Raw genomic sequence first — 15233 nt, forward strand, 5'->3', positions numbered from 1 at the left:
AGAGTTAGTTTTGAATTCAGGTCCACGCGTCATGAAGTCATGCACGAGGCTGTGAAAGCTGGTGCACTCACATCAAGCAGATGCAGGAGGAGTCATTTGAATTCTGAATCTTTCTCCACGAGTTTGGCCCAGGTGAGAAAAAACACAGAACCTTATGAAGCAAGATGGTGGTCAGGTCTCTGTCTCCTTGTACAAGGTTTCCTGGCATCATAGAAAACAAACCTATAATGAAAAGAATTGGGGGGGGGGGGGGGGGGGGGGGGGGGGGTTCTCCATGCGCAGGTCTTTTTAGATTTAGTTTTTATAGTTAAGATTATCAAAACAACACATGTAAAGGGTTCATCCTTCCATGCATATTCACAAACATTTTAAGTCATTTACAACAATGCCACTGCCACTTTGTGGTCATGTAATTTTCCAGACCCATGAATTAAAAGAAGCATGAAAACCTGCTCATTGTTTTTCAAAACCTTTGTTTTTTTTTAAAGGGTCTAAAGGGACAGTTGTTGATTTTTGGAGAACAGCCAAAAAAATCGATGTGTCAACCACTAAGGCTTCAAGACAAAAATGTTCATCTCCTCTTTCATTTTCGGCTCAACTATTTCCCTTTTCTCAGTCTCTCCTCATAAAATGCCCTGCCCAAGTGGAGTCACCATTTGCAGGATTTGAAGGCTCAGTTTCTGAATACAGGCTGTGTGCATTCCTCTGTGGACTGAGGCTTTGATACTTTCACAGTATGAATAGAGAACCTAGAGCTACTTAACAGGACTGACACCTATCTGATGTCTGCACAGTAAATATGAAGCTGTTTTTGTGGCCTTTGTCATTCTGATCTTGTAATGTCCTTAAAGCTGCTGGACACATGAGGCTACAGCAAAGCCCCAAGGAACATCTTCTTGAGTGAAACATTTGCAGGCTGTTGATCTCTGAACTGTAGCTAGTTCTTATTTAATGCACTGGATGTTTCCTCTGCGCTTATTATTGACATACATCGATTTAATGAGATCAGTGTTTTGCCTCCCACACCATGTTTTTGGAATAAACCCTCGTGCAAGATCGAGCCAAATTCATTTTTAAGAACAATAAAACATTCAAATATTCTGCTTGTTTGCTCTGCAGGTCGTTTGTTTTTTTAATGTGCTCTGTGTAAACACATGACCTGCTTGTTTTATGTTTTAGCAGAAAACCAATTTGATTTCTGCCAAGGGTGTTATCCTCAATGAGATAAGACTGAATGCGGCAACTGAGCATAGAACAGAAAACCCTCTTGAAATTATCCTTCATACATATTCGGCTTTAATTAACAGGATCAGACGCAAGTTCATGGGGAAATTCAGAAAAAAAATGGCCGCTCTGTAGTGGCAGGTTGGGAAAAGTTGTTTCAGCTTCAGACTTTCAGACAGTTCTTTTTCCACACTTTAAACCTCAGTAAGTGGCATAAAAGGGAAGGGAGTGTATCAGCTCAGGAATCCTGCAAGTTACATTTATTGTTTTGAATGAGCACAAAGTGTGAAGTGCAAATTACCCATTCTTACACGTATGTGAACGTAATATGACTTCGCTTCAGTGTGACAGTTGCAAGACACTCACATTGGATTAAAGTTCAGGACGTTTTCAGGCGGCTTTGCTAAAGAGCATCAGGTATACTGAAATAAGAACTGGGAAATGAATTTCTTCTCTTCTTTTCTATCTTTAAAGCTGTTGTAAAGGTCACACACATGCACACACTCTCCAAGCTGTGTATTTTTCCCTTACTACAGCAATAAGTTCAGGCCTTATAATGTCAGTAATTCAATCACAGATGCCAGAATGAGCACTTTATTATTAAAAACACAGCATATTAACTGACGGTTGGGACGAGCGGTACCCTGGAGCGCTTGCCTTCACTGGTGGGTGTGAAAAGAAATCACTTTTGGGATGATGAGCTAGTAGAGAAGAGGTTTTGATGCTGATTGTCGGAGTGCTTTGGATAGATTTTTTTAGATAGAAGTGAACTCAGTCCGATAATTTTTACCCGTAGAGGCTAAGGAACCAAAATGGCTTTCTTTCTCTTTTTCCCGAAGATGAAAAAACACTCAGTCTGCAGTTTTTGCATCTGCAAAGGAAACTAAACAGTATCGATGGTTAAAATGTTCTCTATCAGTTCAGAAACATGAAGAAACTCAAGTGTCCACGGTTTCCCTGCGCCCACACATCTTTCCTGCAGTGCTGATTTGAATGACACGTACACATTGCAGCGATCACTGGGGACTTATGTAATCAAAAAATGTTTATTTGGCTCTTCCTTCAAAAGAAAACAGATCCCACAGCAGCCAAATTGAGCTTTTTTTTTACACTTGACTGGTTGAGATTGAAAATTCCCAAGATGTTTGCAAAAACAGTTTATGAGCATGCATTCATTTCCATAACTTTTTCCTCTATAGCACCAACTCATGCTGTTTGATGTTTATTTTTATTTTTTTAAGAGAGGTTCCAGATCTAATGGACATTTGTGTCTCCTGCAGGACGGTTCCTAAGCAGCAGAGGAAGACCAAGATAATGGAGGTGAAAGGTCGGAGGGTATTTGGGGTTCCTCTGCTCCTCAGTGTTCAGCAGACAGGAGAACCGCTTCCTCCCAGCATCCTCAGAGCCCTGCTCTACCTGAGGACCGAATGTCTGGACCAGGTAATGATGCTGAAAGCCTCAAGAGACACAACAAACACAACAAAACCTTTTAAACATCGCCTATAGGACCATTTTGATGCAATGGTGTCCTCTCTCAGGTTGGTCTTTTCCGGAAGTCTGGGGTGAAGTCTCGTATCCAGTACCTCCGTGAGCTCGTGGAGTCCGACCCTCACGGCATCTCGTACGATAGTCAGTCTGCGTTCGACGTTGCCGACATGGTGAAGCAGTACTTCCGAGACCTGCCCGAACCCATCTTCACCAGCAAGCTCTGCGAGTCCTTCCTCCACATCTACCAATGTGAGCAGCTCAGAGGAGACGATTTCTCCTGCTGTGAATTTCATTTCTCACCTCGTAAGATAAGCAGCAAAGAGAGAGAGACTCCTGGGAGTTTACGTGTGACTGTTTTCCAACACATCCAAAGACTTTTGACTTTATTTTCCTTATTCCAAGATCAAAATTGTGTAAACTCTTAATGCGCTTCCTGCTTTCTGCCAGATTTTCCCAAGGATCAGCAGCTGGTTGCGGCGCAGGCGGCCATCTTGCTGCTTCCTGACGAGAACAGGGAGGCGCTGCGAACGCTGCTCTTCTTCCTGCGGGATGTGGTGGCCTGTGTGGACGAGAACCAGATGACTCCGACCAACATCGCCGTCTGTTTGGCGCCATCGCTTTTCCACCTCAACACCCTGAAGAGAGACGCCAACACAGCCAGGTGAGCCCAGAGCATGGACACGGTTCCCTTTTCCAAAATCAGCCCCTGGTTTGGCTTCAGATCTTGACCTCGTTTTGTGTTTGTGTTTGCCAGTGTGTGTGTGTGTGTGTGTGTGTTAGTTGTTACCCACAGCACATTGTCGTTCAGGTGCCACAGAAACATGTTTTTCTTCCTCCTTTTGTTGCCTCAGTGGACGTCTCTTTTCCAGAGTTCCCAGCCTTCACACATGCCGTCATCTCTGGACCAGATCCAGCTGTTATATACACTTTTCTCTGTGTAATGAGAAGCTGTCAGCACAGTTTACACAACCACAAAGTTACATAACTCCTACAGATCTGCATCTGGCCTCAGCTTCACTCCCTGAGGTGATAGTTTCTGTCCGCTCAGTGGGCAGGAAGTTAGGAAAAGAAGGGAGTGGACAGAGAGATGGGGACGATAGCATGAGGGGACAGAGTTGGACTGCTGAGAGCCATAACGGTGGTTTATTATTAAGATATGAACATAATTATTTGGGGACACTCAGTCCCATCAGTGCTGACCATCTATCTGAGCTCCTTACATTAAGCTTTGTGCTGGCTTAATTAAAGGAGATATTTATGAACGTCAAGATAACAGTGTCTTCGACCATGTCTAATCTGTCTGACACCATGTGACAATGGTTCCTGCTAGTGACAGAAATTTTAAAAACTTTATGTTAAGTTACTAATCGGCTGTTGCTGTAAATCATCGTCACTGCCACTTGATGTCAAGCTCGATCGTCCAAAAGCAAAACAGGCTCTTTGTCAGCCATAACAATTAGTTGGTGAATGTTTTCATGCTACTGTAGCCAGATACTGGTGAAAACACACATGTAACATTATGTAACCATCACACTGGACTTTAAAGACACTACAAAAGAGCAGGGAGTAACATGCACACGCTACTAGACCAAAAACATAGACCATAGATATGAGAGGCCCTTTGAGAAATAATTCATATTTGCGCTCACACACACTACTATACTCTCTCTTACACACCACTATACTCATACACAAACACTACTATACTCATATACACACTCACACCAAGGCCTACAGTCCTCGGGAGATTATATAAATCATTACTAAACTAGGAATGTGGCCTACTCTAGGCTACTAGTCTTACGATTACTTTAGTAAGAAGTAATTAGTTATGTTACTAGTTACATTAGTTACTCATCACTAAAAAACAAACAAAAAGCCTCTCATACATAGAGACTAGTTGTTTGCCGCTCTGTTATTGTTTCAAATTTAGTTTCAAGAATCTGTACCAAAACTCAAATTTAAGAAAATGTACTTTTAGTGAATGTTACTAACAAGTGCATTTGTTGGGGACTGTTTTCTGTGACAGATGAACTCATGTGGGGCAGCAGGACAGTGTGTGTGTGATTGAGTCAAACTAAACCTCAGTGTGTGTGTGTGTGTGTGTGCGCGTGTGTGTGTTCACGGTAATGAAGGAACACGACACCCAGTGCAGCAGTGTGGCTCACTGATGTGGTTTAATCATTTGTAGGCGACGATTGTCTAGTTGTGTTACAGAGAAAATACTTCAGCTGTTCCTCCATCATCTTTTAATCATCCATCTTGTTTCCTTCCACCCTCATCTTCCTCTCTCCACATTTTTCTCATCATCCTCGTTTTCTCCTCTTGTTCTTGCAATTCACTCCCTCCTCTTCCTCCTCCTGTAGCTACTTCCCTCCTCCTCCCTTCCTTTCATCTCCACCTCTTCCTTTTTCCAACTCGGCTCTTTCCCTCCCTTCATCTCTGACGGGACAGTAGATGGAAACGATAATAACAACACAATCAGCGTTTTGTGCCTCCCTTTCTACTGGAAGCCGAAGTCCCCGGCCCATCAGAAATGTCACACTTTATGTTGGGAACAATAACTCTGGAAATTGACTGAGCTTCAATGTTTCTCCCACAGATTCATAAAACCCCATCTCTACGTCCTCAGCGTTTGTGTTTTGGCTTTGAAACAACCACAGCTACAAAGACACAGACTTTTTAATGGTCTAACTGTCTGTCGGACGAGCAGATAATTTCCCAGTTGACTCTAACTTTTTCTTATTCTTCACAAACTAAAACAACATAAACATACATCCTGCACGTCTGTCAGATTCCAGTAAACCTCAGCGACAGTTTTCTGCAGTAACCTAAATCTGTCACTTGCGGTAATTGTGACGCAGCGATGCTGATTCCTGTCAAATGGATTCGATTCCTGCATGTTTCCTCTAATCTGAGGGAAATAGAGCCGACCCTGACAGTGACCTTGCTTTTGTGTTGTTGTGACTTGCAGGTCGAGTCACAGGAAGTACAGCTTGGGCCGCCCCGATCAGCGGGACCTGAGTGAGAACCTGGCTGCCACCCAGGGCCTGGCCAACATGATCACAGAGGCCCAGAGACTCTTTCAGGTACACAGACTGACATCCAACACCACAGACTATGAATTTTATTTTAATCGTAGAAATCATTTTCCAGATTTTTTATCTAAACACAAAATTAACAATCTGTTCTGTAGCTTCCAGAGTTCTGGCCTGGTCAGTGTCTCTGTGCTGCCACCGAGGACTCCCTGGAGGGGGGAGCTCCAACGTCCTGCTGCCAGAGTGGAGGTGAGGAGGAGCAGCAGCAGGAGGAGAGGAGGAGCAGGCTGCAGCAGAGCACTCAGCAGCTCCTGAAGGAAGCCAGGGAGAAGAGCCGAGGCTGGGAGAGCCACTCAGCTCCTGAACCCGTGGAGCTGGCCTTCAAGAAGGTAAAAGGAGGGAGGAAGAAAAATGTTTCAACTCAAAATCACATAATACATTTCTTATATATCAAATTCAACTATGGTTGACCAATAGTTTAGTATGTTGTTTGTATATAGGAAGTGCTGTAGCTATAGCATTAATAAAGTAGGTCGACTAAAGAGGAGGATGAACAGTTTCCTGGGTTTGGATGGAGGAGTGAACAAATTATGGGAGAGGATGAAAAGAGCAAAGGAAGGAAACACAATATTATATAAAAAATACTATAAATTAATACTAAAAAAATAACGACCATGAACTTATAAAACCAGAATATAACCGATTATGTAGACATAGTGACGTTAAAAAAGTTAAAGAAAAAAATAATGAGCCATTTTTTGATATGATGTGTAATAAAGAAGTAATGAAAAAGAACATAAAAAGGGAAGATTCTGACTTTTTTAAGAGTCTTTTTTAATGTTTTTATTGGCCAGAGCCAAGTGCAGAGAGGAGAGATGTAACACAGTCCCTGAGCTGGGCCTGAACCGGGGGCGATTAAGTCCACGGTCGGTGCCTCGTGCCTCCCACAACCTAAATGTTCGTAGGAGGAGTTACTTCCTCCTTTGAGTCCCGACCATGAACTGATCATCTCTGCAGCTCTGATCTACATTTTCCTGTTAAAATGCTCAAGGAGCTAATGAGGCCTCAGCAGTCTGAGCAGGCCTGGATTAAGAAGGCAGAAGAGACTGGAGACTTTTTATTGAATCAAACAAGTTGTAATAAATCAGGCAACTTTAGCACCTTTTCACATCATTTATTCTCCAAATCTTCATGTAATCCTTCACTTACTCCATGATGCTGAGTTCAGGGCTCTGTGTGGTCAAATCATCAGAATCCACTCGTATAAAAACATGGAGGTGTTAAAGACACTAATTAGGCTCATTTTTGTCAGTCCTTGCTGGCAGCATTGAGAGCAGCTGAGCTTAGCCTAGCTTATCTCACTGCAGCTGCAGGATCAAGATAACATTTTAGGAGTTTAAGTTTAAAGCTGAACTTGAAGAGTAAGATAAAATAGAGAAATGAAATAAAGCAGAGTACCACCTCCCCCTCTCTCCACCCCTCTTCAGATGGACGACGGCTGCCCGCTGTGGATGTGGCGAGGCTCCGTGGAGGTGGACGCCCCCCACAAGGAGCTGCTCCAGCGGCTGCTGAGGGAGCAGGAGCTGTGGGAGGGAGGCCTGCGTCAGTCCGCCGTCGTCCAGACCTTGTCCAAGGACACCGAAGTGTACCACTACCTCCTGCAGAGCCAGGGCCACGGCCTGGACTCCCGGCCTTCCCAGGAGCACCTGCTGCTCAGGTAATGAGCCAAGGCGAGCCCCAGGCTTTCACGGGCCTCTGGGCCTTAACCTGCTGAGCTCCGCGGAGCGAGGAGGACAGAGGAGTCAAAGCTGGAAGTACTCAAAGTGTCAGTCTGATTTTAACTAATACAGAGCAGGCTGTGGTTCTGTGTGTGTGTGTGTGGTATGAATGAGGCTTATTAAAACTTTATCCAACTCCCAGAGGCAAATGAGACATGACAGGATGTGTGTTTGCAGTCAGACCACATCATGTTATATACCTTCCTCTGACACCACACATGAACTTTAGGTCACCCCTAGAGAAAGACAGAGATGAAAACAAGCACTTCTTCTTCATGCAAGCAAACATGTATTGTGATTTAACGATGCTGGAGACGATAGGAAGCTGATGTTCCTCTAACCCTCCCTCCTCTGGCCAGGGCTGTTGCTAGGAATTCATGGGGCCCCTGAAAGAATACTAAAGTGGGCCCCTGACTTTTCCACTTTTTTTCTTAGTCTACGTATGTACAGTATTATCGTTTTTTATTTAGCCTACTTTGTTTTGATGCTAATGCAGCATTACTATGAGTATTAGTCAAGGTCTTATGAATAAATCAGTCATACAAAGATTAGACTACTGGGGTTTTTTGTGGGCCCTACTGGGTGCTGGGCCCCTAGAATTATCATCAGCTTTCTCCCCTATACAACGGCCCTGCCTGTGGCTCTGCTCCCACTGAAGAAAAAAAAACACAACACAGATGTGTTATTTCATTTTGAAAATGTTTCAGTCAATTCCTGAAACAGTCGATCACTGTAGTTTTCAGCAGACATTGCTCAAACAGGAGGAAGCAGTGCGTTTGTTGGGGACTATTTTCAGTGGCAGATTATTCCACAATTAGTGCGTAAGTGTGTGTGTGTGTGTGTGTGAGTGAGTCTTACAGGATATTAGTGGATGTGCAGCTGCAATAATGTGCAAGAACTAAAAGTGTTCTTCCTCCTCCTCAGGACCTGGCAGGCAGACCCGTCCTCCGGGCCTCTGTACCTGTCCTCGGTGTCCACAGAGCACCCTGAGGTCCTGGTGGAAGGCGTCAGGGCTCAGGTCCACTCCTGCCTCTACCTGCTGGAGCCCACAGGAGCCAGGAAGACCCGGCTGACGCACCTCTGTCGCACCGACACCAGGTGAGGAGGGAGAGACATTTTATGTTTTCATTATATCGAGAATCGGGCCAATTAGAGCTTAAGGTGAATGAACAGCGGAGCGAAGAGAGTTTAAAATGGCAGAATGGTCCTTTAAGCTGAGACAGGAGGAAATCCAAGGGCAGAGTGAGCTGCAGGAAGCACAGGGAGGCTGAGAGGATTTACGGCCGTGAGAAGCCTATTAAAAGAAATATGTGGAGAGCGCGCTGAGACCACCTTATCTGTCTTAATTGAGCCCGGTCTGTGTTTCTGACCTCTGACCAGCATCTATCTGCAGCGCTATCACAACCTCCCTGTAGGTGGGCGAGAGGGAGCCAAGGAGGAGGAGGAGAAACAGCCCTTTTTTCTCATGATTCATGCCCTTTGAAAATAAGTAGCTGCAGATTTTCTGCCGCTTACATGATCAATCTGACTGTGGGCAGAGCCCTGCAGCTCCATTTGTCTGGGTTGATTAAATGAAATAAACCACAGTGCGACAGAAAACAGGTGGTAGCAGCAGAAGCAGCAGCAGCAGCAGCTCTCACAGAGGACCAGGCCCATACAAACTCTGTCATTACCCAGCAGCACCCAGGGCAGGAAGATTTTGGTCAATTCAGTTATGAGCACGCTCAGTGTTTCCTCGATATAATACAACAGAGAGCACAGGGAGGAAACTGATCACAGACCAGTGCAGAGGTTCTTTCCTGCCAAAATGAAAAACTGTTAATAACTTCAACTTACTTTTATTAGGAATGTGGACATTTATAATAAAAAAGTTCAGAAGATAACTTGGATATTAGAGAAATTATATCACAATATTACATTATTCACATTAAATGCCATGATGGCCAAAGTTAATCTTTTCACCATCTATTATATTCACAGAGTCTCTTTAGTATTTTGGCCCAATTCATTTAAAAACAAAATCAAAGTTAAGGATTACTTTGATTACAGTAATAGCATATTATTATCATCATTACCTTTTCATGTTTGTGCATAAGTGACATAAACCTCAAGTGACGATCACTCATCAGACCTTCGTCCTGCCGAAGGTCTCTGTTATGTCAGAGCGATGACGGAGGAAACCCAGAGTGCCTTCACTCTTGGCTCCGTCTCTCTCTCACTTCCTCTCGCCTTTCATTTCCTCTCATGGCGGTTCTGCCCGAGCCGAATGTCTGCGCCGAGCCGGGCTGTTCTTGGGATTATTTGCTATGACATTAATTTTAAGTGCTTGTTAGCTTTCAAGGCAAGACAACAGATCCAAAGCATCAAGGTCAATGGGGCTTTTTACAGTACAGGCCTGTGAAACTGATCCTATCGCCTGCAGAGGAAATTAAATACGTTATGGCCTCAGTCAGAGGGTGAGGGAGTGAGTGAGTGAGTGAGTGAACAGGAGACGGAGAGGATGTTTGGTTTGGACTGAAACTGCAGAGAAAACAACAAACCCATTAATGATGCAAACACACTTAGTAGAAGTAGAAGTGTAATCTTAGTGAATGCGCTACTGTTGGCAGGAAATAATACTGTCATTTACCAAAATAAAAGGAGCTGAGACAGAACAAAATAAGCTTCTGTGGATGTCGGCTGTTTCACATCACACATGTTGACCTGTGATGACAGGATAATAACTTTTAACCTCAATTTAAAAAATACTTTTTAAAAAATAGGAAAATATAATATATCTACCTGTTGTCGTCAGCTTCTAAATGCAGTGATATTGTCAGTCTAATTACTTGACACACTGAATTTTATTTTATGTTTCTTTTCTGAAGTATCAAAGCCTCAGTCCACAGAGAAATGCAGACAGTCTGTATTCAGAAACTGAGCTTTAAAACCACCTGTTAGGACTTCCTGTAACTTTGTGATGTCACAATAAAAGCCAGCCCACCTGGCTGACACCGACCTGTAGTTACTAGAGCTCCAGGGAGAGGCCCGACAGAAAAGTTGAAAGCACTACTCTGAGATGAAATTGATCCCAAAAATCTATTTTCTTAGGGAACAATACTTCAAAATAAAAGTGTAAACTATGAGACCTTTGAAGGTGTTCAGAAAAGAAAATTGAATTTGATTCCACTCTGGGTCATAAAATGAGTGTAATAACTCATCTATCAGACGATGTAGGCCAAACTTTGTGCAAAATTCTATTTTCGAGTAAATCTGGGATGAAAGTGGGGTAGTTTTTTTTCGCATTGGATAATGCAGGCGCACGGATTATAAGTCAGCCTGCTCACGATTCATCAGCCACTGATATTGGATCCGTCATCCGTCAATCAAACGTCTGAGACAACACACACACACGGAGCTCGGTCTCGCTCCAAACATTGACTATCCCGCCCGCTCAATTACGACCAATCAAATTTGTTTTCCTTACTCGGGTAAACTCGTGCGGCAACTCGTGGAAACTCGTAGAAGGAGGCAAGACAAACAGGACAATAACGGCCATTTCTGAACACCTTTAACTGTTTTCAATGTGTATCTTTGCTGCAGTTCAGACAGACGTGATGCAAATGTTGAACATAAAAGTAGGAAGTTTGTTCCTCTTTCCCTGAAGCATTTCAAAAATACACAGATAAAATGCTTATTTGTGACTGAGAAATGAAGATCCTGGAGTGGCTTCAACCACGATATGATCTTTAATCTTAGAGACAGAAGGGAGCATAGATGAACATCACCGTTTTTACAAGATGCATAATGTTAAAACTGCTGTTAAGAAAACACAGAATTGAACTTGTGAAGTTATTGTGAAGGTTTCCTGACCTTTCTCTACCTTGTCTGTGTTTTCATTCTTCCAGGGGTCGTTCCCAGGAGTGGCACAGTAAAGTGAGTGGACATCTTCTGGCCTCTGGGCTCCTGGCCATCAAGGACTCCTTCAGACCGGACTACAAAGAGACTAAGATATGAGTCGGGGGGGTGCAGCAGTAGAAGCCGAGGCCGAGGACGACGCCATCTTCACAGGACGTTGTCTAAGTTTGAAACTGGAGGCTCAGAGCTCAGCGTGCAGGGGAGGGAGGTGACCTGCGAGGGGCCTCACTAAACCACCTTCCTCTGTTGTAGTTGCTGCGTGAACTTGCTTTTTTGTTAATGACCTTGCGGACTGCCAGCAGCACGCCCGCGCTCCCCACTGCGCCCGTTACGCTTCACAAAAAAATGCAAATGAAGGCAAGTTTTGACAAAGGGCATTTGACTGCGGTGAAAAGCCGAGGCCTGATGTGAACCTCTGACTCTGGTGGGGATGGAGCAAGTGGACATGGAGTGAAAAACGATTTCCTGTAGCAGGAGGAGGGGACAGGGAGGGACAGGGACACATGGCAGCTGCCCGGACGAAACACAGGAAATAAGGACAGAAAACATCAGGAAACAGACTTTTAGCCCACAGACATTTGGCTTCAGAGGAGAGAGGACACTTCGAACGCACTGAACCTACAAAGAGCGCTACAGAAAAGAGAAGAGACACAGCAAAGGGCCTAAACCCTTCGCTGCGCCGCTGCTCGATGACAGGAAGTCGTCTTGTCTGATGCCGCGTCAACAGTTTCTCTGCATAGACTAAAAGACTCACAAACAACACCTGCATCATCGAGAACCAGAGACATCAAAACCAAACTGAGGTGAACTTAAGTCCAACTGAGACTTTTTCTCCCCAAATCAGAGGAGCTGTTTCCATTTGAACAAGGCTCAGAGCAGCTGGATCCAGCCGTGTTTTTGTCCCGCTTTGGAGTGACTCTTCTTTACCTTTGTGTGTGCATATGTGTTTTTCTTTTCTTTTTTGTTCAAATTCGTCCCTGTGACTTCGACCATGTCCTACAAACAGGACGCCACGTGCGCACCAGTTCAAAGACGGCCGATATCTACCTCTCCACAGGACGACGCAGCGGTTTGCGTGACTTTGAAGGCGCGCAACAAAGTTGTGAATTGACGGAGGCCTCTGCACATGTGTGCGTGTGTGCTTCCCAGCACAGTGACTGAAATCCAACCAGACAAGTCCATGAATTTTTTAACGTTTGTATTTATTCGTTGTGATGTCTGGGCCTGTACAGTCGGATTTTATGTGGCACCTGAGTGTTGCTTCACTTTTAAAGGCGACTTGTCCTACATAATTCAACATGTCAGTGTTAAAATGTCATTTTAATCCATCAATACTTCAGATTATTTAACTTAATGTATATCTAAATACAAAGTTCTTAAATCCAGATGTTTATTTAATTTTAAGCTTTAAGAAAATCTTATTTTGTGTGAGTGTGAAATCTAGATTTACCAGTGCCAAACACCTAATTAAAATGTTTATTTCCCTCAAACTGTTTCCTGTTGTTTCTTCCAGTGATTCTTCCTCTCACTCTCTCCTCGGCACCTCGTCTCGCTGCCAAACACATTAGAGTGACTGTAATTTGGGAGGAACATGGTGGAGCGGGGTTGGGGAGAGTCGGCAACTGGGGCGAGGAGGATGAGGTGCCACACTGTGCCACTGAAGCGCAAGAGATTAATACGCCTGGCAGTCTGAACGCACCGCAGATGACACAAAAATATAAATAAATAAACTCCTCTTTTTCCTTATAACACCCACTTGCGTCTAATTTGCATAACGCTGATTTACATATCTTATTGATTCATCTGTGAGATCAGATCAGTTGAAGTTGCTCGGCGCAGAGAGACAACATGTGAGGTAGAAACGCTTCCCGTGGCGAGGATGCCGTGCCCTGGTCCAAACAGGATTTTAAGGGAGGAGGAATTAATTTATGCAAATTACAAATAACAGAAGCAGCAGAATGCCTGGAGGCAGCTTTAATTTTCTGTGTAAGTCTGTTCTTTCCATATGGCGCTAAAACACTGTGAACTGAACTCGGGATGAACTCAAGGTCAAAGGTTAAAATGTGGTCATCCGTGCAGCCTGAGACACAGAGTTTGAGCTGAGAAATTAACCTTTCAGCAGATCAGATTAATGTTTGCGTTGCTGAAGAGACAGAATCAACACGGCGGGTAATTTTTTGATTCAGAGTCAGAAACGTTAAGTCTCAGCTCTCGACACCTGCTGCCCCACTTCTTCCTCCACAGAAACAAAGGAGAAACAAAAACTGGGCGTTGGGCGGCTAAAGAGCCAGATGTTTATCTCAGGTGGTGGAAACCAAACACAGAGCAAAAAAGAGATATGTACATTAATCAGTTGGACACAAACACTTTCCAGTGAGATCATCACTCCACTCTCCTAAATGATCAACAATTAATTAAAGCAGAAGTAAGCGGAATATTTGTGTTAATATAAGTCTTAAATAGTTATATCTTCCGACAGCAATCACTTATATAGAGTGTTTGGTCTGAAACACGGGTCTGTCAGTCACTCTGCTCTGCTGTAAGCAGAGGAGAAAACTTTCCTTGTATCCTACAAGCTTTATCCAATGAGGAGAGAGAGCGGCATAAAGGGGCGGTCCTCTCTGTGTGTGCAGCCAAGGGATGCGTGTGAATGTGGTGACGTAGGGACGAGGGCGGGGACTGCTAACTCCATCGGCTGACAAGAAGTTAGCCAAAACGACCGGATCGCTTACTTCTGCTTTAAGCAGTCAGAGAAGTGATTCACCTGTTCAGACCTGGTATTAATGTCTGAGGCGACCTGATCACAAGCATTAATGCACTGAAGCTGCATCCAGGATGCATTTGAGATCCAGTCACTCACATCACTTTTAGAAGTGGATCGGGACCACATGGCCACATTCGTTTTAGCAGAGTGGACGCAAATGTGTCGTGACCACGTTGAAGAACAGCCTCACAGGGCCTAAACAGAGGAAAGGCTGGAAGTCAGTTTTCTGCCTCCTAGTGGCCATATGTTTTATGAACAATGGCAAACACAAGTTGTATTTCTGATACCTGTCCTCCAGGTTTGGAAGATTTGATTGTGTTTAGGTGTGTTGGAGGTGAAAAGAACAGAACAAAGGTTTGAATTACAAATGGTGAAGCGAAACTGGAGAAACAAAACAAAACAAAAAAAAACATAGCATGTCATAACCTGAGTCAGTATCTAAAAAGTATATTTTCAGATATAGAGAATTCAAATTTTAGTCCAATTTTTAAAAAAAAAGAGTAAAGAAACTGATTTTTGTGGATCAACTCATGAGAACCAAGTAGTCATGGGTCAGAGACTCAACATACTGATGTTGGTTACAGCTTGCACCTACAGAATCCAAACTGACCCACTTCTGGTCTCTAGTGAACCTTTAGTCCATTGGTGTCCTCCTCTTCCAAACCTCTCAGGCCTTCATCCATCCAATCTCCCTGTCAGCACCTCACCCTCTGATCCAGGCTAAGACTGGGAATAAACATCAGTCGAGACTACCGAGTCGATCAAATCCCTCCATCCCACCGAGGCTGTTGCCTCAGCAGGTGTTAGTGGAGCAGGTTCCTCCTCCTGGAGCGACTGTCACCACACCTTCAGCGCCATCCGTAAACAGCAGCTCAGCAGCACAAGGAGAAGGGAGGAGATGAATGTTTGATGAGGTTGCCGTGGGAGGTATGGTCTTAAAAGGTACTGATATCGACCATAAAGTCCTGGGATGTGCGAGGTGATGACAGAAGACTAGATAGAGGGAGAGTATGGATGTTTGATGGACAACAACAACAACTGTAC

The 15233-nt window shown here is 44.1% G+C and overlaps 1 protein-coding gene across 8 annotated transcripts in view; it reads left to right on the top strand.

Moving 5' to 3' along the window:
- LOC146974673 (rho GTPase-activating protein 7) overlaps positions 1-12185 on the top strand; it is a 103695-nt gene extending 91510 nt beyond the window's left edge. For 7 of the 8 annotated variants that reach the window (XM_085798230.1, XM_085798231.1, XM_085798234.1 and 4 more), the window contains exons 10-17: positions 2505-2664; positions 2763-2961; positions 3160-3373; positions 5687-5801; positions 5909-6139; positions 7238-7467; positions 8453-8626; positions 11416-12185. In XM_085798230.1, the coding sequence (XP_085654356.1) occupies positions 2505-2664; positions 2763-2961; positions 3160-3373; positions 5687-5801; positions 5909-6139; positions 7238-7467; positions 8453-8626; positions 11416-11524 (1432 nt within the window). In that variant the 3' untranslated portion in view covers positions 11525-12185. The remainder of the gene's footprint in view (positions 1-2504; positions 2665-2762; positions 2962-3159; positions 3374-5686; positions 5802-5908; positions 6140-7237; positions 7468-8452; positions 8627-11415) is intronic. The other variant, XM_085798235.1, reaches the window with a different exon arrangement.
- The last annotated feature ends 3048 nt before the right edge of the window (positions 12186-15233 follow it).

This window comes from Trachurus japonicus, chromosome 14 (assembly GCF_045865225.1).
Source record: "Trachurus japonicus isolate A0001 chromosome 14, Traja_1.0".
Lineage (NCBI taxonomy): Eukaryota > Metazoa > Chordata > Actinopteri > Carangiformes > Carangidae > Trachurus > Trachurus japonicus.